The sequence below is a fragment of the Pleurodeles waltl genome, chromosome 3_1 (assembly GCF_031143425.1).
Source record: "Pleurodeles waltl isolate 20211129_DDA chromosome 3_1, aPleWal1.hap1.20221129, whole genome shotgun sequence".
In the NCBI taxonomy this organism is placed as follows: domain Eukaryota; kingdom Metazoa; phylum Chordata; class Amphibia; order Caudata; family Salamandridae; genus Pleurodeles; species Pleurodeles waltl.
The window spans coordinates 1,995,394,535-1,995,418,060 of NC_090440.1; the positions used below are offsets into that span (position 1 = coordinate 1,995,394,535).

The following is a 23,526-nucleotide window of genomic DNA, read 5'->3' on the forward strand; positions in this document are numbered from 1 at the left end:
TGAAAGTCAAGGAAAGACATCAGTCTTCCCATGTCTAGTGATAGATAACATAGGCAATATATGTTGCCAACTACATCTGGTGGACAACCAACAACTTATACCATATGTGTGAGTTTTATGTAGCGCATAAAATGGTTGACAAATCTGCTCATTTTTGTCATCTCTGATCGTTTACTTGGTGTAATCTTGTATTCAGCTGGACTTGTGCTTTTCTGTGAGCTGAGCTATCTGCTCTCATCCTGAAAACATTAATTTTGTTGCCTTTCTGAGAATTTGATAGCTACCAGTCATTTGCAATGCACTTTTCTGGCCTTTTAGAATATTTTTTTTTACAAACACTCTTGAGGGAATCCTTTACAGTAACTTCTCATTGTATTGCAAGTCACAGTGCCAGCATTGTACAGTTTGCTGAATATCTGAGTTCTTACATAGACGTTGTCCACAAAGGTTATACCTTTTATGAAGAAGTGATTATGCATGCCCCATATAATATTTTCATTAATTCGTGCTGTGAAAAACCATTCTGCATGAATTGTACTGGAATCCTTCCACTTCACACACTCAGGCTGTATACATTACCACTGGTGTTCTCACATAACATGTGCAGCTTGATGTAGTGTGCTGTTATGCATGATAAATACTGCTTGAAAAGCAGCCACTCTTAGTACAGGAACAGTGATTTGTCAACTACTGTTTTTCACAGATGTATACATCTCTGGATACTTGGCAGAGAAATGTTCTACAATACAGACTTTGATCAAGTTGTCATGGTCTTGGATGGTCCTGGGTAGCGCAGCACAGTTGAGATTTAAAGTGCAGCATACACAGCAGAATAAAAAACAGATCTCTGCTCGTGACCGATTTTTAAACTGTTGCTCAAACTGTACAGGTAGCGCAGCATTCCTGTACATTTGATTTGTGCACTTTTCCTACAGGAAGTTTTATCTCCCTGAGTGAAGTGGGAGTCGACCACAAGTGTGACTAAGAATACGTTGCCATGGTGCCGCCATGCTCCCTCAAACTTTGTGGCCCAGAATTATCAAGGAGCTACAATTCCACAGAAAAAAGATTGAAATGGTCAGTGATGACCAAATTTTCAGTATTGAATAAACATCTACAGTATATGTACGAATTTGCATCTGGAAATCCGATAAGGGGCTGCCAATTGAGTACTGTCCCTGTGCATTATGAGGTGCTTGCTGGCACTCTAGATTATTGGGTTACATGGCCATTGTCTTTTAGCAGCATAGATTGTGCTTGCGAAGGGTTATCACAACTGCTGGAAGCCCAATTGTTCCCCTACAAGGTAAGGGAAAACCGTTGAAAATGAGTTATGCCTCCTTGGCGACGGCCTCCCCACCCCCCAAATTCATGGTTTGGGTAAACCCATATTTTTGGAGAAGCTGTTGGGCCATCGTTAATCCTAAGAAAGTTTGGGTAAAAGCAGTTATTGTTATAGTAAACCTCGACACTGAAGGAAAGTACTTTGTGTGAGGATGTGATCCATGTGAAAGGGCAGATTACCCTCAGTCACAGTGAAGGTAGCTAATGGCTAAAGTGGACTGGGCCATTGCTACATGCTATAGGATATAATGAGCCAAATACAAATGTGAATGACCCAATATATCCAAGAAAATACGATTGCTGGCTGGAAGACCTTGTAATTTAGATATTGCTTTTAATCAGTGAAATTAGCTGATGCCTGAACTGGGCTCACCCATTTCCCCATGCTATAGTGTAGCAGAGGTACAGAAATTATGACTGGTAGTTCCAGTGCTCCATGCCCCTTCTCGCAAGTGCTCTCTCTCTCTCTCCCTCCTCCTCCCCCCACCAAAATCCTCAGAGCATGACTCCATGGCAGAAGGGCTCCATTATAAAACCAGCATTTGCAATTCAACGGCTCTCACATTTCACCAAGTTAGAGCTATTAGCGTTGTAAACTCCTAACCGGACTTTTCTTGCCACATTAAATCGAAAAATAAAACGAGCGCAATCACGCTGGGAAATAAAGAGAAAAAGTAGTCCAGAAAACATGGAGCTTCGTATGTTTCCAGTAGTTGGCCGGTGCGCTCGAGGAGGGCTAAACACCAGAAAAGGCTTGACGTAGGCATGCCTTTCACTAATGAAAGCAAGTGTTTTTTAAAAGGCAAGTCCACGAACCAATATAAGGGACTACCATGACATGGGCGTGGTTAGAATCGCAAAGAGAGATTACAGCAGGGGACCGAGCGCTTTACGCTCGCCCCTAAAAAGACTCTCCTTTCCAATGGTGCCCCACATGTCTGCTGGGTTGCTGCCCAGTGGACAGCAGAAAGCCCCTGGGCAGAAGCACAGATAGTAAATTTCCCTTTGATAGGGTGAGAGGTGTTAATCGTTCCTTGCTAGGGGGGCCCTACTTCCCCATATCATGGTGGGGCATATGACATGCTGACGTCTTTGATCGGGGGTGAAAGGGGTCTCTGGCTCGTGTGGAAGCAGTTCATGTGGAAGCAGTCCTGTGTTGGCCCCAGCCAATATTTAAATTGGACGAACACATTTTTGCTGTGGATTTGAATAATTCAGTCATTGAGGACCTGACCTCAGCATCCTGATCCCTGCAGGCATTAATAGATACTTTTTGCATAACGACAATTTCATAAATGAAAACTAACGTTCTGTGTCTGTATGCAGAATTTAAACTATACTCACATCTGTGGCTGAAAATACTCCACAAAAAGCAAAAGGGTTTTAAATCGTATAAGAATTACATTTCTTCTTTTAGCATGTCACGAAAGGGCCACAGAAAGATTCCTCCACTTGTAACCCACTCAAGATACCCAGACCTCCCACCGAGGAAAAAGGCAAATCATTGGGATCCCACTCTTCTTCCTCCACTTTCCACATCGCGTGTTGTCTGCAATCTGTTGGACTTCGAAACGTAATGTGGGGTTGAGATCTCAGTTGATGTTGATCACTTCTTTGAGTACGGACTGCAGTAAGGAGAACTTTGATGTCAATAATCCCCTTCAATTTTGAGTCAAAGGGGTTTCTTGGGATCATCCTCGCATATTAACGGAATGCGTACAGTGAGAAAAGAGCGTTGTTCCTTCACCATTAGGGCTTAACAAGCTAGCCTCACTCACTTGGTCTGTCAGAAATAGACACTCCTTTGCTAGTATATTCCTATATCTTCCTAAAATGACTGGGCACAGGTAGGTGGCAAATGTCTGCCATGCAAGAGGCAAAGTGTTCTATTGGGGAAAATTAATTTAGTAGTCTGTGCTTTCTGATATTGCACTACTTGTACCCTTTGTGTTTAAGTAATGTAAGCCCCTTTAAATATTCCATTCAGTAAATTATTTTTCAGTTATTCTAAATAAAATCCTGATTGTGTTAAAATGTTGTTGACTTGGAGCAAAAAAAAGAAATTAATGTATAGTCCTCAAATAATTATGTACTGTAATTTGTCATAATTGAAACCATGAAATGGCCTGCACTCAATTTAAATTTGTTTTATTTTTATACAGCAAAACCGCGTTGTGGGCGCCATGCAGCTCTATTCTGTAGATCGAAAAGTGTCTCAGCCCATCGAGGGTCATGCCGCAAGCTTTGCGCAGTTCAAGATGGAAGGCAATGCAGAAGAATCAACTCTGTTCTGTTTTGCTGTGCGAGGACAGGCAGGAGGCAAGGTATGTAGTAGTGAAGCAAATGACAGTGAAATGTATATATACTTATATGGCCCAGAAGGTTATATTTTACTCTTATTTGATGCGTCAACTGCCATTATTATATTGTTCAGTTAAACAAAAATACATTTTTGGTCGTCGATAGCTTGCCATTGTAGTGTTAAATGAAAAAATAAATCCTCAGTAACACGAAAATTATACATCTCACTGATGGTTGTACTGATGGGATAGTATTTGCAGCAACATCGGGAGTGTCAGTGGTTAGATATATGGAATAGTGTAGTAGAAACAGGGGCTGTGCAAGCAGAAGGCCTGTACTTTCCATTTATGCTATGGACTTGAGTGAATGTTACCATCTCACCTTGTGATTTGTATTAAGATAACGGTGGGGCTGTTCCTGTCTTTACGGATAAGCAATATCTTTCCCAAAAATGTGTAAAATGTTTTATAGTCTTTCATTCATCTATAATCCTTTTTTTATTCCTTAGTTGCATATAATTGAAGTTGGCACTCCACCTACAGGAAACCAGCCATTCCCTAAGAAAGCAGTGGATGTGTTCTTTCCCCCAGAGGCACAGAATGATTTCCCCGTTGCTATGCAGGTATAGTATACACATTATTACTAAATGGGCTGCTGCTCTTTTCTAAAATAAGTTTGGATTTTATTGTGTGAGGTTTGATTTAAGAGTTTGACGGAGTAGTAAATCCAAGGCTTTTTTTAGCCCTAACCCTCTGTTGGTGAGTAGGCAAAGTAATGCTTGTTGACTTCGTAAGGCGCAAGTAGTCATTTGCTAAGCGACTTGAGGCATTATTCAGTTAGCGGACACATACATATGGCAGTAGACATGCCAGATATCCTCTGTGGATGTGTACAGTCCTGCAGGCTCGTCTGTCAAACACCTAAAATATTTTTTCAAACCTGATTGAAAGTGACACTTTGATGTAAAATAGCAACGAATCAGTGCACACTGCTGACAGCACCTTATTCGCAAGCCTCTAGCCTTCAGTGAAAGCCTCACTACAGTCTGCTGAAAGCTCTACAACTCTTTTCCAATTTCAGGTTGTGCACTATACAAGCGTGGCATGAATGTGTGATTTGCCTTACAAACACTGCACGATTAATTAACATACTGTACTGCGAAGTGCATTCCCCATGAAATGCATTTATATGAAGGAATTGCATACGAACAATCAATACTGATTTAAGCTCTGGATATTGACGTTTTAATTGGCAATCCCCCACTTTAGTACCAGTGATTTGAAGAAAAGTCACTGCTTTTTTTTTTCTCTTGACATTGTCTGCTGAATACAGCAATCTTAAATTGACAGCTTTCCCTTTATAAGTGCAATGTAGAGTATCACTTTAAGTGGAAATAAGGTATGAAGAAGTGTAACAGTGTAAATCGTGAATGAATTGCAAGAAATGGGAGTGTAGAAAAATCGTTCCTTTATAACCTGCAGAATAAAATGTCCCTAATCTGATGCTCCTACCACAGAGATCCTGCAGGTGCTAAAAGCTCGAGCCAGAAGCCCAGCTCTGGCTTGCCTAGGAGTCCTTTTAGACTCTTGAGCCTAACACGGTCCGTGCACAGCCTGAGTCAAGAAATGCAAACACTCACACATTGTCTATTTGCATCTTTTACCCATATATGCCCTTGTAGCCTTTTAGCATCTCACTTTAAAAGACAGTGCGTCGGTGTTGTTGTTGTTTTTTTTTTTTTTTTAAGTTGTAACCGAATGTGGTTGGATGATGTGACACTATGGCCAGAACTGTCGACTTTGGACCTGAGGAACCAGGTTTGAGTCTCAACGTAGCTCAACATCCTGTAATTCTAGGCAAACCACCTAATCTCCCCATGCCTAGAAAATGAATGGTGCCTTGTGTAATGTTACTTGTGCTAATTTGAAGCACTCCAGTATCTTCACGACGAATTTGCCCTGTATAAAATTGCAGAAAAGAAAAAAAAAATTGCAGAAAAGAAAAAAATGTTGATTTTCACAGGCTGTGAAAAGCATCATTGGGCTAAGACTCGAAAGACATCAACACTATCGCACTGCCTTTTAACACGTCTGTCTAAAAGACAGTGCTCCTGTGTTGGTGTTTTTTGAGGTTGTAACAAAGTTGGTTTTCGCAGGCTGTGAAAATCTGCATTTTGCTAACACTGTAAAAACAGCCACCATGAGAAGGAAGGAACTGCCTTTGAGCACATCAAAGACCCTCAGTCCAATACCCTTGGAGGAGGCCTATTTTAATTACATTCCAATCAGTCTGTCCTGCTCATTCTTCAATTGTTGAGGGTCTTGCAGCTGTGGGTTACATTTTCATGGTTCCCGTGCTGATATATTTTTTCTGGGCTTGGCTCGTGCTTAGGCTCTTCGAGCCAAGCCGGACCTCTGGCTCGTCTTGTCCCATGAATTCTTGGGCTCACCCACCTCTTGTTAATGCATAGTGTCACTGTGGAGGACACCCCTTTTCACTGCCTTCTCTGTTTACAAGTAGAAGTTCAGAAAAACCTAGCAGTCTTTGGGTATATTCTTGTGCTGTAGCTATTCTTGGTTTCTACTTAGCTATGTGACTTATTGTAAGGTAATCATCGGAATGTCGTTAAGTGCTTAAGAAATTAAGAAGCCTATCAGCAAGACCACTCTTATAAGTCACAGCCATAAACGTGGGAATTATGGTCATTTTACTTTATGGTTTTTGTATCTCACTATTTGATGCTTATGGATGCCTCAAAGCGATGTACGTGGCTAGGTGGAGGGGGCACCGGAACCACAATGACCTAATTCTTCTAATACAATATTGTGCGCAATGATTGTGAAGTAGCCCCACTGCAGCAATCCTTTGTTTCAGGTCTTTTAATGCTATCCAAAATCATGTTTCTATTAAGAGTACCAGTATTTCAACTCCTTGGTGCAGCAAAGAATGTTTCCATCAAAAGGTAGAACTATAACTATTGATAAAAATGTAGATTTTGTTATTAACACCATTTACATGTCTCCAACATATTCAAACCTGCAAGAGGTCAAAGGGCCTGATGTACGAAATCACGGGTTTGCGATTTCCTAACAGCAAATTCTAGCGATGCGCTATTAGGTAATTGTAAACGACGATGTACTACAGTATATTTGACACTGTTGCAATTCCCAGTGGGTCACAAATGGACCTGCCTCATCAATATTCATAAGGCAGGTTGCAATTTGAAATCCATTGGGAATCTCCTGAAATCACAGGGATGATAGCCTGCTGTGTCTGTGATTCTTTTTCAGCAAAGGTTTTTTTTTTTTTTTTAAATGCAGCCCTTTTTTCTTAAAGAGAAATGGTATGCATTTTAAAAACAAAAATGGAAAGTTTTCTTCATTTTTCAGAAGTAGGCAGTGGTCGGTGGGACCACTGCCTGCTCTTATAAAATGTTTGTGCCTACATTCACAAAGAGAAGGGGTACCTTGGGGCCCCTTCCCGTTTGCGAATGGGTTACCATCTACTTGAAGTAGTTGGTAAACTGCGAATGTTTTGCAACCACATTCCGGTCTCAAAACAGTTCATACATCTCCCTGCAAGTCCCTGTTGGAAGGGAGACCCAATACTGAATTGCTAACTCAATTTGCGATTTGGTAGTAGGTTACTGAATCGAAAAATGGGTTTGGTACATGAGGAAATGCTTTTTAGTGGTCACAAACAGCCCGATTCGCTGTTTGCAACCGCTAAAAGCTTTTGTACATCTGGCTTTTAGTTTATTATGGCTGAATTTATTAACTAGTTCTGTTTAAACGAATTCTGTTTGTTTAACCTAAGAAATTATTAAAATTTTTAAAGGTTTTGTAGCAATATGTTTGATGGCATGTGTTGCTGTAGATACACATGCTTTGCATGAGTTCGCCATCTAGTGTTGGATTCGGAGTGTTACAGGTTTTCTTTTTTCTTCGAAGAATCTTTTTGCGTCACAAGATTGAGTGACTCCTCCTCTCGGTGATAGTGCTCATGGGCATCAAGTCCTTTGTTAGATTGATTTCTCTCCGCTGTCCGGTTCGGATGTGTATTCTTCTCGCTCCAGTATGCCTTAGCTCGGTTTATTTCAAACTCTTCTTTCTTTCCTTCAGCGACGGTATTGTATTTCGATCGCGTATTCTCTGACTAACATGTGAATCTCGAATTTCTGCGTCAGTGGTCAGTTTAACCGCCCTTTGGGGTGCTAGCCCTCATCTCGGGCCTATTACACCACATGGTGTTGAGAAATGCAGGGCTAATGGAATGCACTCAATTTCGATTTTGCCCTCGATGCCATTGAAATTCCTGCACACTGATCCTCACTAGGTGTGTAATCTCTGCTTGTCCCTGGACCACAGGGAAGAAACCTGCGACGGCTGTCTGTCTTTCTGCTCAAAGACCCTACGAGACCGAAGAGCGCGTCGATTAGAGATGCTGTCGAAGACGCCGGATGACACCTGTTAGGGGAAGAGCATGTGCAGTAGGAGATCCACCAAGAAGAATCTTTTTTCCATAGGAGATTCAAACTCAGATGTTCAATCGAAAGCCAGCCTCTTACCTTGGCGCAGCCTGTGAGTACTACCCGAACCTCTATGTAAAGACTTTAAAGAAGCCACTTAAGGCGGTCGTCAATCCATCGCTGCCTTCAGACCATGGTCTGATCCAAAAATTACATTCGGATGCCCCACCTTCAGGCTCTGCACCGAAAATAGCCCGGACAAAACAGACTTTGGCATCAGTCTCCGACTCGACACCTCGTTTGGCCTTGGGATCAAGTCGCACCATCGAGCAGAGTGTTTGGCTCCGAATAAAAACCCATCTACCTCTGTTTGAGTCAAAGGCTTCCGTTCAGCAAAAGGCTCCAGAAGTTTTGGAATTGAAAATCCCACCTTCAAAAGACTCAATTCTTTCCTCGGACTTAACAGTGGAGCCTACCAATGGACACTCATAAGCACCAGCTTCATACCAAAAAAAGAATGGGATGAATTATTGCTTCTTCTCCATTTTCAATTAAGAGGAAACTTACTTTCCAGGAAGCTTTGGGCACATCTCTGCCACCTAGAAGCTTTCCAAAGACATGGCTCCAGAACAATCTAGGCCTTGTCCTCCACACTCTCCTGTACTTCCTCTTACTCCTCCACCTCCACAATCTCCTCTACCTATTGTGGAGTCACAATTCTCTCCACAGGGTTCACCAACCCCTCCGGGAGATGAAATGGAAGGCATTCCACAGGACAAAGACCCTTGGGATTCTTATGATATAGATCCCATACTCCCAAATGACCCTGATTTATTTCCTGCACAGCCTTCACCTCCTGAAGACGCAACATTTTATCAGCAGGTCATAGCATGAGCAGCTGCATATCGTAATGTCCATGTGCATTCTGACCTAATTGAGGAAGATTTTCAATTTGACACACTATCTTCCACCCACAAGGAAAGTCAATTTCTTCCTATGCTACCAGACATGCTTAAACATGCTACAGACATTTTTAAAGAGTCTGTCAGATCTAGAGTAATTACTTCAAGAATTGACAAAAAATACAAGGCAGCTCCTACAGACCCTAAACACATTAGGGCACAATTGCCCCTAGATTCCATTGTGGTTAGTGCAGGATGTAAGTCTGTCGACATTCAGTCAACAGGAGATGCACCTCCTCCTAAGGAAAGTAAAAATTTAGATGCTGCAGGTAAACGGTTAGCAGTAAAAGCAGCCAATCATTGGTGTATCATCAGTTCCCAAACTCTTCTAGCACAATATGATAGGGCCCACTGGGACGAGGTGGAAAACCTTCTCCAGTATCTCCCAGAAGAACGCTGTAAAAGGGGACAGGAGATAGTTTCTGAGGGCCAGACTATTTCCAATTATGCCATTGGGGGGCACCACTGATGCTGCTGATACAGCCGCACGGGGCATTAATACTAGTGTTATTATTAGAAAACATGCTTGGTTAAGATTCTCTGGGTTTAAGCCTGAAATACAATAGGCAGTGCTTAATATGTCTTTTGACAAGGAACATTTATTTGGGCAACAGGTTGACACCACTATAGAAAAAATGAAAAAAAGACTCAGACAGCAAAGGCCATGGGGGGGCCTTGTTCACTAAACCACAAAGGGGTACTTTTCGTCACCCACAATTTAGGGGAGGCTTCAGGAGTGCATCAGCTTAGCCTTGTACCTCCCAAACAAAACAAGGCGCACACTTTTACGACAGAGGTTCCTATAGAGGTACCAATCGTAGAGGAAAGGCGTCCACCTCTAGAGGTTCTGCCTCAAACATATTCCAGTGAGTGGCTACACCTTATGCTGGCCCACACTTCTCCAGTAGGGGGAAGACTGCTCCATTTCTATCCCCAGTGGTCCAGTATCACCACAGATCGATGGGTTCTATCAATTATCCAACATGGTTACTGTCTAGAACTCATTTCCATGCCACCAAATAGTCCCCCTTACACTCAGATGTTTGCATGCCCGTCTCACTCTTAAAGGAAGAAGGCTATGGAACCTTTTCCGCTATCACAGCAAGTGTTAGGTGTATATTCCCTATACTTATACCAAAGAAAGACAGCTCAGTAAGACCAATTCTGCATCTCAGACCTCTCAACCTATACATACTTCCAGGCCATTTTCATGTGGTCACTCTACAAGATGTTATTCCCCTATTATAGCAAAAAGATTACAAGACCGCATTAGATCTCAGAGATGCTTATTTCCACATTCCCATACATCCATCACTTTTGCAAATATCTCAGTTTTGTCATTGCGGGACAACATTATTAATTCAAGGTTCTACCATTCGGGATAACAACCTCTCCCACGGTGTTCCCAAAACGCTTAGAGTTGCTGCATTCTTCAGAAGACAACATATTGATGTTTTACCATACTTGGATGATTGTTAATTGGTATTGGCTTTGATGAGCCAATGTCAGAAACCTATCCAGTACACAGTAAACCTTCAACACACTCTGGGATTTACAATCAACTTTCTCAAGTCCCATCTCCAACCCTTACAGATATAGCCTTGCCTGGGAGCAATTCTCAATACTCACCCAGGGTTGGCACGGATTCAGGCTTTCCAGGCTCTTCTGTCTCAATGACAAGAGAACCATACTTGCACAGTCAGACCAGTGATGCAGCTATTAGGGGTGATGGCTTCCTGCATTACCATTGTTCCTCATGCCAGACTTCACATTCGTCCATTACAGTTGTCTGTCTCGTCAGTGGTCTCAGTCACATGGTCATCTTCAGGATCTAGTGTTGTTGGACCACCAGACTCACTGCTCTTGGAATTCCACCAACCTTTCAAAAGGGTGGCCCTTTCAAGACCCTGTGCCTAAGATCACTCTCACTGCAGATGCATCACAGATACGTTTGGAAGCTCACCTCAGCAACCTCACAATACAAGGCAGATGGTATCCCATGCAACAAACCTATCACATCAACTGCTTGAAGTTGCTGGAAGTCTTTCTAGCACACAAAGCATTTCTGCCATAACTCTCCCACAAAGTGGTTCTAGTCCGTACAGACAACATGACAGCTATGTATTATCTGCAAAAACAGGAGGGGGCATACTCATCTCAATTGTCCCTTCTGGCACAGACAATTTGAAAGTGGGTAGTTCAAATTCACTTTCTGTTACTGACAGAATATCTCCCTGGAATCGTCAATCAATTTGCAGACCTCTGAAAGCAGGACGCAGCCACAATTCTGCAAATGGAAACTTCACCCACAAGTACTTCACCAATACTTTCACATCTGGGGAGCACCAGAAATAGATCTCTTCGCCACAGTAGAAAATTCAAAATGCCAAAGCTTCACGTCCAGATACCCAAACCCTCAGTCCAAGAGCAAAGCTCTATGGATGAATTGGTCAGGGATATATGTTTACGCTTTTCAGTTTCTGGTTCGCAACCTGAGACAGACATAACTCACCATGATCCTTGTAAGCCCCCACATGGGCATGGCAGCCTTGGTACACATCACTATTGGATGTGTCTGTGGTTTCCCACCACAAACTTCCCAGCAGACCAGACCTTCTGGCGCAAAAGTGAGGTCAAATCAGCCATCCAGACCCCAAATCAGACATGTTTCTTTGTTCAGAATTCCTATAATTTAAAGTGTTTTGGAAGGATTTAAGAGGGTAATTCCTCACAGGGTTCCTCCAGTTCCAGTATGAAAGCTTAATATTGTCCTTACTAGACTTACGGGTCCACCATTTGAACCAATGCATTCCTGTTCTTTGCAATTTCTTTCAAGGAAAGTTGCCTTTTTAGTAGCTAACACTTCTCTATGACGTTTGAGTGAATTACAAGCTTTCACTTTAGGAGAACCCTTTTTCCAAATACATAGAGATAGTGTAGTCCTTAGGACAAACCATAAATTTCTCCCAAAAGTAGTTTCACCATTTCACATTAACCAGTCAGTTGAGATACCTGTCTTTTTCCCAAAGCCAGACTCAGTCGTAGAAAGAGCTTTGGACATACTAAATTTTAAACGAGCTCTTATGATTTTCATGGACAGAACTGAAAGTTTTAGAACATCTAAACAGCTTTTTTTTTTTTTTTTTTTTTTTTAGCATTTTCAACTCCTCACAAAGGCAAGCCAATTAAAAAAAATAGGATAGCGAAATGGGTAGTCCATTGTATTCAAACTTGTGATCTCAAAGCTAAAAGACAGTTACCTACAGTTCCTACAGCACACTCTATCACAAATAAAAGGTGCGTCTATGGCCTTTTCAGGAAACAATCCAATAGCAGATATTTGTGAGGCTGCTACTTGGTGTACACCACACACATTTACTAAGCACTATTGTGTAGGTGTTTTAGCTCGCCAACAAGCAGATGTTGGCCAGGCAGTGCCCAGAACACTTTTTAAAGCTACTCCAACTCTTACAGGCTAGCCACTGCTTAATTGGAGGGGACTGCTATACAGTCTATGCAAAGCATGTGTATCTACAGCAACACATGCCATCAGATGAAAAATGTAACTTACCAGTAGACATCTGTTCGTGCGATGTAGTGCTGTAGCTTAATTTGCGCCCTCCTTCCTTCCCGGACGCCTGTAGTCGTAGTAAAATTCTTGTACAAATATTGTACATATGTATATGCAGTGTATGGACATCCTTTTTTATATTCTATCTAGCTAGCTATCAATCTGTCTTCTTGTGACTTGAAAAGATTCTTCAAAGAAAAACAACTTGTAACACTGCGAGCCAAACACTAGAAGGCGGACTCATGCAAAGCATGTAAATCTGCAGCACTGCATGCCATGAACAGATGTCTACTGGGTAAGTAACATTTTCCTTCTGCAATGTGCTGTGGTGTTTTATTGCAACTGCTTCTCTGCCTGTGGAATTTATTTTGTATAGTTACAGTGTTTGTATATTGAATCCAATTTCTAAATGCTTTCTTGCTGCGCAGATAAGTGAAAAGCACGATGTGGTATTCCTGATTACCAAGTATGGCTACATCCACCTGTACGACTTGGAAACGGGAACTTGCATCTACATGAACAGAATAAGTGGAGAAACCATCTTTGTCACTGCACCCCATGAAGCCACAGCAGGAATCATTGGTGTGAATAGAAAAGGACAGGTAAAGCATCGCCGATTGCTGCTCATCTATATGTAGATGCTTTTATTTTCTGTTGGGGCCTCCAGACTATATTTCATCATTGCTTCAGGCATGGCATGTTTAACTTCAGTCACCGACAGTGCTAGCAATTTTACTGAGCACAATAGTTTTTCTTGTTAAGTTTTTGTCACCCTGAATAACTTTAATATTTAATTATTCATCTAACAGTTTTGTTTTTGGCGTGATTTTTCTCTGTTAATATGTTTTATATTTGGTCATAGACTTTCTGACACACTGACCTTTGCATCATGCTATTGAACTGATCCTCTTGAATTTAGCATTTCTATTTGCTTCTTGGTGCAGATATTCTAATCAGTTGGTGCTTTACCTATAAAGACAAAATATTGTTTCTTCCTTTTCTGTTCCCATGCCTACCTAAAATAAAAAAATTAAAATACAAAAAGGAAAAAAAAGCAGATTTGGGTGCTTTCGTTCAGACTATGGTCACACACAGCTTTGATGTCACCAGCTGCGTTTCCTGGTGTTTTTTTTTTTTTTAATGCTAAGAGCTTATCTATTTTACCACTCTCTAAATCAGTGGTACCCAACCTTTTGACTTATGTGGACACCCATGTTAACATCACTGGACCCCAGGGACCCCCACTGAATCATTATTGGAATCCATCCCCCCCAACTGAGTCAGTACTAAAAGCTGAGGACCTAATCTGTTAAGCTTATTTAATTTTTTAAGAAGTTGCGGACCCCATAAGGAGGCTTTGCAGACGACCTCCCCACCCCCAACAGATTGTAACTATTACGAATTGTGGTTCCCAAAGTTGTAAAGAGAATATGGCAGTTGGCAGGTGAATTGTTATTTCATAGAACAAGACGTTTATTAAACAATAAAGAGGCCTTATGTTGCATTCCTTAATGCTCAAAACGTTCTTCATATTTGTGCTAACGTGACTTTGACTAAAATGTTTTCTTTCACAGGGAGCTCCACGAAGTACGTTGCCATTCTTCATGTTGGGGTTTTTTCTTAATCTTGTTGATAACAGAATCTAGTTCATGAAGCCTTTTGTGTAAACGGACAAATGTTTAGAAGATGACAAAATGATACTTGGTGTTAAGGTACATGGCTTAAAGACAGATGCAGATATCTTGACTCAGCATAGCAATATGTAATGGACCGTAAGATGTTTGGGTGAACACTTCCTTCTTGTTGCATGTTACCTTACATTTCATTTTCAATTGTACTACTTAAGGAAGTAATATCTTAGGATAAAGATCTTAATGCAATTCATAGTGAATTGCTGGCTTTGTTTCTTTAGCCTTCAGTTGCATTCCAAAGGACTGGTAAGCATTTCAGTTTTTGAATGTCATCCAAGTGAAGTCCACATAATCGTTGCATATCTGATGCGTACTTCGTAAATGCGTGATACTTTCCATTAAAGTCAGTTTTTCAGCACTGGAGCACATCTGGATTTTACAGTGTAAACTGTTTTCTACAAGATAATTTATTCAGCTATGTAGTGTTTGTTAGGCTCTCAGTTAAAGATTTTTAAGAATGGAGAAAATGCTAACTAATTCTCTAGCTTTATCAGTGTGAAACATCCTTCAATAACAAAGTGATCTTGCTGTAACACTCCTAGAGTTTTTTAACATGTTTGTTTATTAGTATTTCAGTAGGTACATCACCTTAGTCAAAGGATAAATAGAACTGATACAGCCATACAATTGACATGTTCATGACAATTATTGAACAGCTAACAATCACATCTCTCATTTAGTGTGCCTCCCACACTGAGGACTAATCCTCTTCCTACTTCATGTACAAGTGGAACAATTACAGTGTGGGTTGTCGATGGTCCTCCATAAGTAGTGGCGAAAAGTTGCCCCTATTAGCCTCTGACTGTTTGAGGTGGGACTCCTGTAGGAGTGCCACGTGGATCCTCCTCCTCTTCATATAGGTCAGTATATTGTGCCGCTTTAATCCCCATCCCTCGAATGTTCCAGGACATCAATTTACTGTACTGTTATTCAGCATTTTGATTCATGAATTGCAGTGTCCTCTGATCCACTCCTCCCAGTCCGGCCCTCCCAAGCCCCCAAGCAAGCCACACACCTATTGCATATCTGGGCCACAGCAAAACGGAAGAAAGGAACCAAATGCAAGACCATAATCCCGAACCCCAGGACCAGTCCTGCAACGCCCAACAGCCCAAACCGGAGGAAACAAACTTTTACAGTATCATCGGCCCCCTTCTGGGGCAATCCAAAGGTGAATAGAGGAGGTAAGGTGTCCGGAAGCTTCTTATAGTCTGTGAAGCTTGACTGGGCCGACCCTGTCCAGCTGCAAGTCTCCTCACCAGCCAAGGGCCAGTAGCAGAGCGAGGGTAGCCCCACCCCCCCCCCCAACAAATATACCGCTGTCTGGGGTGTTACCCAGGGGAGCTCCTTGTTCTCACTGACCGAGTCAAGATCAGACGTGTCTTCTGTTTCATGGATATCAATGAAATAGATCCTATCTCTGTCTGAGACAGGCGACTCAGTGATGTTGTAATCTGGATCGCTGAGCGTTGTTCCTCGGTTACTTGAAGTTGCGTAGGTCGCCTCAGGCGGTCAGTGACAGATCTATCCTTAGAGCGATGCCGCTTCCGCCAAAGGCCAGCAGCACTTGGCGTACCCCCTGGACAATCAAGTTTGCCTCCTTTGTCGGATTCAAGCCAGTCCCAGGCTTCTTCCGGTGTCTGGCAAAAGTGCATTTTGCTGTCCCATATTACCTTCAGCTTGGAGGGGAAGAGCAGCACGTAGCGGACCTCTTCATCTCGCAATGCCTTCTTCACTGTTAAGTAGGAAGCCCGCTTCACCTATACTGCAGCTGTATAGTCAGGAAACATGTTGACTTTGCTGTTCTCTACTGTAAAAGGGCCTGCCTCCTGTGCTCTCTGTAACAATATGTCCCGGAGACCCTGAAATGCAGCAGTTTTTCCACTTCTGGTCTGGGGGGGATCCGGCCAGGGTATAGGGGGGGGGACCATGTGTGCTCTTTCCAGTGCACAAAATGAGGTGAACTGTTGCTTGCCAAGGATAGTTTTCAACCAGGGTTCCAGAAAGGCCACCTTATTGGCACCCACAGCCTCCCCTGGCAGCCCCACTATGCGTGCATTGTTGCGGCTATGGCCCTCAGCATCCTCTGCTCTGTACTCTAGTCTCTTCAGTGAGGTGGGCTAACTGTGCTTCCCGTGTCCGCTGCTGGGTTCTAAGGCTTGTCACCTTTTCCTCTGTAGTCTTCACTCTGTCCACGAGCTTCTGGTGGTCAGCCCGCAGGTGGCCCAGTTCTGTCGACACCTTCCCGATCTCTTGTCTAAGGGTATTTCTAGAGTCCTCAATTGCTTCCAGTATCTTTTGGAGAGTAGCTTCCATGGGGTGGGGGTATGCAGGTTGGTTTAAAAGCTGCTCCTGCACACCCTGTTCGCTGTCGGGGCTGAGTGGTCTATGCGCCTGGGTCTTAAGGCGTTGCTTCCCCATTATGCTCTGTGGACAGACCCTCAGTTGTCTGGCCGTCCCCTGTGCGGGGCAACTGGTGAGGGACCACCAGTGTTAGTCCCCTCGCCCAGTCCCTTCTCAGCCGCCATCTACCGATGTGTAGTTAAGTGCATTCAGCACATTCCAGGTGGGACCGTTCCTCTCCAGTCCCTGCGCAGTTCTGGGGGGCACTCTGCTCACCGTCACTCAGCAAGCTGGAGGTCCATCAATAGACCAGCACTCATCAAATTCCCCAACCCCCCCCCCAAACAAGACTGCTGCTTCAGGGGCCAAGGCTTCTCTGCTCCTATTTCTGTCTGTGCCTCTTGTTGTCCCCCTCTCACAAGCCCCGGGTGCCAGTCCCAGCAAGGGGCTCCTTAGGTTGACGGCGAGGTAGCTGCGCTCCCCCCAGCTGCCACCGCCTCTAGGGTATCACCCGTGCCGGTCCTCCCGACCACTCCTTTTTCTTCTTTGAGGGCCTCTCTGTCCGCCGGAATCAGATTCTGCCTTTCTGCTGGGCGGAGACGTATAGGCCCTGACGTGCAGGATGCCCGGGCCTCTTCAAGACTCTCTGCGCTAGGGGGCATGATGTCAGACTATGCACGCCAGCCATTTTGCTTTCCAGTCGGCACAGGTTTATTTTCCGCCCATAGATTGTAGAACCGTTTATCCAGCTGGGGGACTCCTCTCCTTGCTCCTGGCTAGGGCGTCAGTGGAGAAGATTCACTTCGGGTCAGACAGGAGCTCTTTTACTCTGCAGCCGCCATCTTTCGCGGTTGGCTCCGCCTCCCAACACTCCTGGAGTTTATGCCTTTTTTTTTTTTTGCATATTAAGCATGCAAAACAAAGCTAACTTTGCAGCTCAAGTACCCAGAAGGTAATTATGATTTGACCTATAGATGATAGTGGACCAAAGAAAATCCATGTATTAATAGTATGTCTATCTTTACCAGATCCAGGTAGACGTAATAAACCCTACACATAGAGGTTATTCATTGGGACAAAGAATACATTTGATATAAGTACTTGTATAAATTAGAATTTTGATGGTATAGCTCAAAATCATGATTTGTTTGCTTGACAATTCAGTGTGGCACTTGTTCACGTGTGAATTCCTTAATTATGGTGCACTGTTGTGCTGTTTACTTGAAGACCAACTGTGCCAAAAAGTGTGAAGCTCTTTGCTTTGAATTTGTAATTATTTCATCACAAAAGACAAGCTTGAATTGAATAATGTATAATGTCCTTTCACAGGGAAGTTACCAGACTTGCTGCTTAACAGGCACATTACAATTGATTTCAAGGTTCTTAAATAACCAAAGCTTTGTCGTGTTCATTTAGTTGAACTACTATTGATTTAGAGGCTTACTATTGACTGTAGGCAAGGTGTCAAAGATCATATTTATTTCCAGGTCATAGGCTTTGGCTGTCTGTGTGATGCATGTTTCTACCCCCAGAATTTTGGAGTTTGATGTAGCGAAATTAAGCTTTTGCTCGTTCATGAAATTACTGTAATTTCCAGCTCTAGACCTTTCTTCCCAATGTGATCCCTACTTGAATCGGACTTCAGTTCCTTGGCTACAGGAAAGAAGAAACAGGTGGCACAGCAGCAGTTGTCCTGAGTGAGATACTTATTTCTCCTTTGTGAAAAAGATGGCCAACTCGTTTCGGCTACGATCTTCGACAGGACCATTGAGTCCATGGGCTAGCTTCTCTATTTAAAGTGAAAGCATGCATATTTAAAACGTCATACCAGTTAAAAACATCTTGAATGCCGGTCACTTGCAGAGATGTTCCTTTTAGTCCCCAATTTTACCCTTTTGATCAGCAATAGCAGGTACCAGAATTATATATCATATGACAATCATGTTATTTCTCATATAAAGTTCAAATGCAACTAGTTGTCACCTGAAAGTGTGCACAATTAAGAACTAGTGCAGATTAAAACTAGGCAATTGAACATTGTCATTGCTACTGTAACGATTGACAAATATCAGTTTTCACATGTAATGATGGCTGGATATTTAAAAATCCTCAGTCAATTACCACATTGAGAAAAATGCTGTTCCCAAAGATCCTGTATTTAAAATGAGGAAAGTGTAATGAATGAATATATACATTGTGTAGAACTGCTCATAAATAGATGTTTGCAGCCAAGGAAAAGTCTAAATATAGCCCATTTTCATTTTAAAAATGCACCCCGTTCTATACAATAGCCATTAAATAAAAGTGAATGGAAAATCTTTCACAAAACGTTTTGAAAGGGAATGAAGGGTAATGTTACTGCAATGCAAAGGGCTCACTGTACCCCTGTATCCCATCATGCCCCACATGTGACAGTTAGGTCAGCTAATTTTTCTGGCTTCTGGAAACATGATCCTGGGATACTGAGCTTTGCTCTGCATTATTGCTATTGGAAAGCATTCAAAACTATTACTGTTTTGTTGTCTTTGAAGACCTAGAGAACATTTTAAAGGATTTTCTGACTGAAAATATTTTTTTCTACTAGCATGCCAGGTTTGTGAGGTGCACTGTTTTTGGAAAGAAAATGTCAGAATCAGAGTCTGTATTGTTTGCAGTCTTGCAAACCAGTGTCTTGAAACCTGTAGCCACTGTAAAGTGTTCTCCTGGTGAACTCTTGAAGACTAAGAAGAAATTGAATTACATAGCCTACAAGAAAGATGTCTGAAATAAAACCCTGGAACTTCTCTGGGGCGGTCATCCAATTAAAGCTCTCGCTTCAAGACTCCCCTTGGGTAGAACCAGGGAGAAGCTTCACCAGAGGAAGAGGTGTCAATCCCAGTTTACATCAAGAAGCCGGTTGCCTGCGTAGGACAGCATACCCATTTGTTTGCCATCGAAAGGTACTTTGTTGAAGATAGGTTTGCACCATCAATCACAAAACTGTGTTAACAATCAACTTTGAAGCATCCATCGATGTTGAACCAGCCTCACATAGGCAACCATCAGTCACGTGCCATTAAAGTCTTGCTCAGTGTTGATTATCATAACTATCAATGTCGACCTGCATTAGTTGCACAGTGGCAAAAAGAACTAAGAAAAAGGGAAGTACCTCTGACATCTGACTTGGAGTACTCTTGAATTATTTCCTTTCCTTTGAGAATGCTTAAGGAGCAATCTGTTCTGTTTTTTTCACCCAGACATGCCAATTCCTCAAGAGCCTTTGTCATCCCCTCGGCTTTCTTGCAAATGTTCCACCAACTCCCAGCTCTGCTCCTGTATCCCACACAGTGCTGCTATCACTCCAAGAAGACATTCAACCAAGGGTCCCAGTAGAAAACGTATCCTGTTCCAGAGGGCAGTTCTGGAAGGTCTTTCAGAGGAAGATCAGTCTCCCACTCCTTCTGTAAATACTACAGTGGGAGTTGATTCATTGCAAAGGAGACTGTCCATCTTTTGCCTTTTTCTCACTCCTGTCATTCTTCCATCTGAGATTACCCTCCAGCATTCTGATTCACCTCCGGCAGGAGTCTCACCAGTAGATGGCCTTACTACATTCAGTGAGGTACTGGTTAGAAGAGCAATGAAGTAGAATATCACAGTGCCCACTCCAACAACTACAGCTTCAGTGATATTCAAGATCCTGCATCACAAAAAGCATCCAAACCTCCCCTTTTGCTGGTTCCTAGATTGCTTGAACCTGCAGTTATTTCTAACACCTGCTTCAACAAAGTCTGTACCATCTACACTTCAAAAAAAAAGTACAAAGCACTTGATCTGAATCTTCTTTTTCTAAGAAGGCATCTGATTGTTTCTGCAGCAAAACAATCACATTTAGTTGCTACTTGTGTTCCATCGGACAAACAATGCAAGATGATGGGTTCAATAGGAAGAAAGGTGCAGACCTGCCGCTACAACAATGAAGTAATTACTTTTCGGAAGATACACCATCTCTCTGGGACTCTCTACAAAGATTTAATGAGACTACCAAAGGAAGACAGGCAGGGTTTTTAAGAAATCCTTAATGAAGGTATGCTCACCTCCAGTCAAATAATTGGTGTAGCAGCAGACATTTAAGACGTGGCTGCTCATAACTACTGTCACTGCATGTGTCTCAGAAGGAATTCATAGTTGAGATTGACTGGTATAAAACCTAAAATTCAGCAGCATATCATGAATTTACTATTCTCATGAAACTCTGTTGGATGACTAGAAGAGTTGCATGAAAACAGAAATGCAGGCAAGAAGTTTGTCTCAAAGAATAAGAGTATGAAAGAAGAAATAAACCATATGGCTAATGCTATCCTCCCCCCCCCCCCCCCACCCCCCCAAAGGGTTCATGCCCCTCAACAGTCACACTACCAAGAACATCAGAAGCAGCCTTACCAATCTCATAAGCCTTTCGGAGGTAGAGGCCAGTAACCATCTGAAACCAGTGGGAAACCCCTGCCATATCACGATTTTCCCCTTCCCTCCTATCCATTAGCCAGTCTGGTGGGAGGATTCATAGTCAAAAGAAAATAAACATCTTGCAACAGAAATATATGGATGAGGTTCACAATCACCAAAAAGTAATTGGGATATATTCCTGTTACTTTCTGGTTTAAAAAACAAAAACAAAACAAAAAAAAAGTCCAAATGAAGAATCCAGACCTATTCTTGATCTCAGAATAATGAACAAGTACATGAACCGATTCAGAATGCTTGCATTCCACCAGATTTATCCTCTATTAGATCAACGGAACTGAAGGTTTGCAATAGACCTTCAGGAAGGACACCTGTTTCCACATTGCTGTAATAAAGCATTGGAAATTCCTACACTTCTAATGGGTATCCACCAACCTCCCATTCGGCCTAAAGTGAGTTTCTTGATTATTGACTAAATGTATGGCTGTTATTGCAACACATCTGAGGAGGCAGAAAATCTTCATCGACCCTTACTTAGACAATTGATTAATAGTAGCTGCATTGTCAGAGGATACCTTGAAGCACTATTTGATTATGACACCCAAGGAAAAGCCTTTGTTTGAATCTTGCTTGGCGACAAACTCCCAGAGATCAACTTATAATTTGACTTCCAAATGCCAGGGCCTCAGACTCTGTTCGTGGCCACATGTCCCTCGTGTTTGATTCCTTCGTGGAGAATGCTCACAATGTACTGGAATTAACACTGTTCCGGTACTGTCCCTGTCCCACCTAAAGTTCTTGTAGACTGACAACCATGAGGTGTTTAACCTGCCTCTTCCCCAACCACAACTTTACTTCGTGCAAGTCCTGCTTAGCCTTCCACTGAAATAAAAAAAAATAAAAAAAAGCTCCAGGACAGGAGGTCAGTGCACCAGAAGATACCATGGCAAATCTCTGACAGTGCCCTCTACATCTTCTGAGAACATACCTTCCTCGACACAGTGGAAGGTGAGATCGTCGGCCCCTCTTGCATTCCACTCCATCAGCCATTGCCAGTCCCAAGGTGACCTTTTTCCTCCAAGTCAGTGGAAGAACAGGAGGTTTACCTCCCCTCAAATTCATCCAGGCTGCGGACAAAAGCCTTGACTAAAACTGAGAGTATTTTATGCATTGAAACCATCACTAAGCCTTCTACAATGCCTTTGAGAATGTCCCTTGTTGTGGCAGAGCTCCCCCACCCAAATTGGATCTGTTGCGCCCCACATCTAAGGTGGAATATTCTTGGCAACACTGTCTTCTGACTCTGGTACGAAGGCTTCAGTGCAGATTACGCTCCTACACACTGGCATTGACCCTTCCTGGTGGTTTAATCCCAAACCCTTTCAAAGCCAAAAACATCCTCCACTCTGAAGTCTTTTTTTTGCCAAAGATTCTATTGGTGTTTCAGACTCCATCAGCCGATGGCTCTGAGTATTTGGAGCAACCAATCTAACATCTGCCCCAGGAGGAACTGGATGCAAGACAACAAATCACTGTTTAATCACCCCAAAGCAGGGAAGACTTCAGCAAAGTTGCTTCTATCAAATCTTACTAAGTCTTTAACTCATAAGAGGAAGATCAGGTTTGTGGAAGAGCTCGCTTCAGAGTCCCCTCCAACTTTGACATGAACAAACCCAACCTTAGGGGCACCTGTCCTCTTATCTACGTTCTACATCTTCCTCTACCTCTCACCAGTGGGATCCCACATTTCTTCTGAGGAAGACAGCCCATTCTAGCCAACTTACCCTTGTTATGCAGCATTCGGCTGGAATGAAGAACTCCAATACTGGGCTGGGGTTGCTTGTGGTTTACTTCGGAGAGAATATGGCTTGGCAGATTAGGCTGGACTGTTCCTGTTGGAGTGGGTGTCAAGACTGATTTGCATGTGGCTGGATCCAAACTGAGGTGGTATGGTGTGTAGAATAATGATGGAGTGGGATGTGGCCCAGAGTTACTAGTAGCTGAGGTAAATGCAAGCATTTTACCCATAACTTTTTGTATACTGCAGTCCACAACTGATACTTACATTTCAAGGCATGAGTGCACCTTCCACAGCACATTGTAGGGACCTACAGGCAAGTTAAATTTGCCAATCAGGAATATTTCAGTTTAACCATGCTTAACTGTAGAGCATGGGCACTTTAAACCCAGGATCTATAAAGTGTGACAAATCACCCATGAGGGTCTCAAGACACTGAATTGTAGGCAAGGGGAGATTAAGTGATCTACCCAGAATCACAGGATGTGGAGCAGACGCAGAGAGACAGACCTGGTTCCTTTAGCTCCAAAGTCGACAGCTTGAACAGTTAGGCCACATCCTCCCCACATTTTGCTGGTAACAACTACTTACCAGACAAAGTACAA

General features: G+C 42.7%; 1 protein-coding gene across 2 annotated transcripts in view; it reads left to right on the forward strand.

The window, feature by feature from the left end:
* The window catches only part of CLTC (clathrin heavy chain), a 723,592-nt gene that overhangs the window by 149,653 nt on the left and 550,413 nt on the right, over nt 1-23,526 (forward strand). For both annotated transcript variants that reach the window (XM_069226425.1, XM_069226426.1), the window contains exons 4-6: nt 3,507-3,668; nt 4,154-4,267; nt 13,075-13,248. In XM_069226425.1, the coding sequence (XP_069082526.1) occupies nt 3,507-3,668; nt 4,154-4,267; nt 13,075-13,248 (450 nt within the window). The remainder of the gene's footprint in view (nt 1-3,506; nt 3,669-4,153; nt 4,268-13,074; nt 13,249-23,526) is intronic.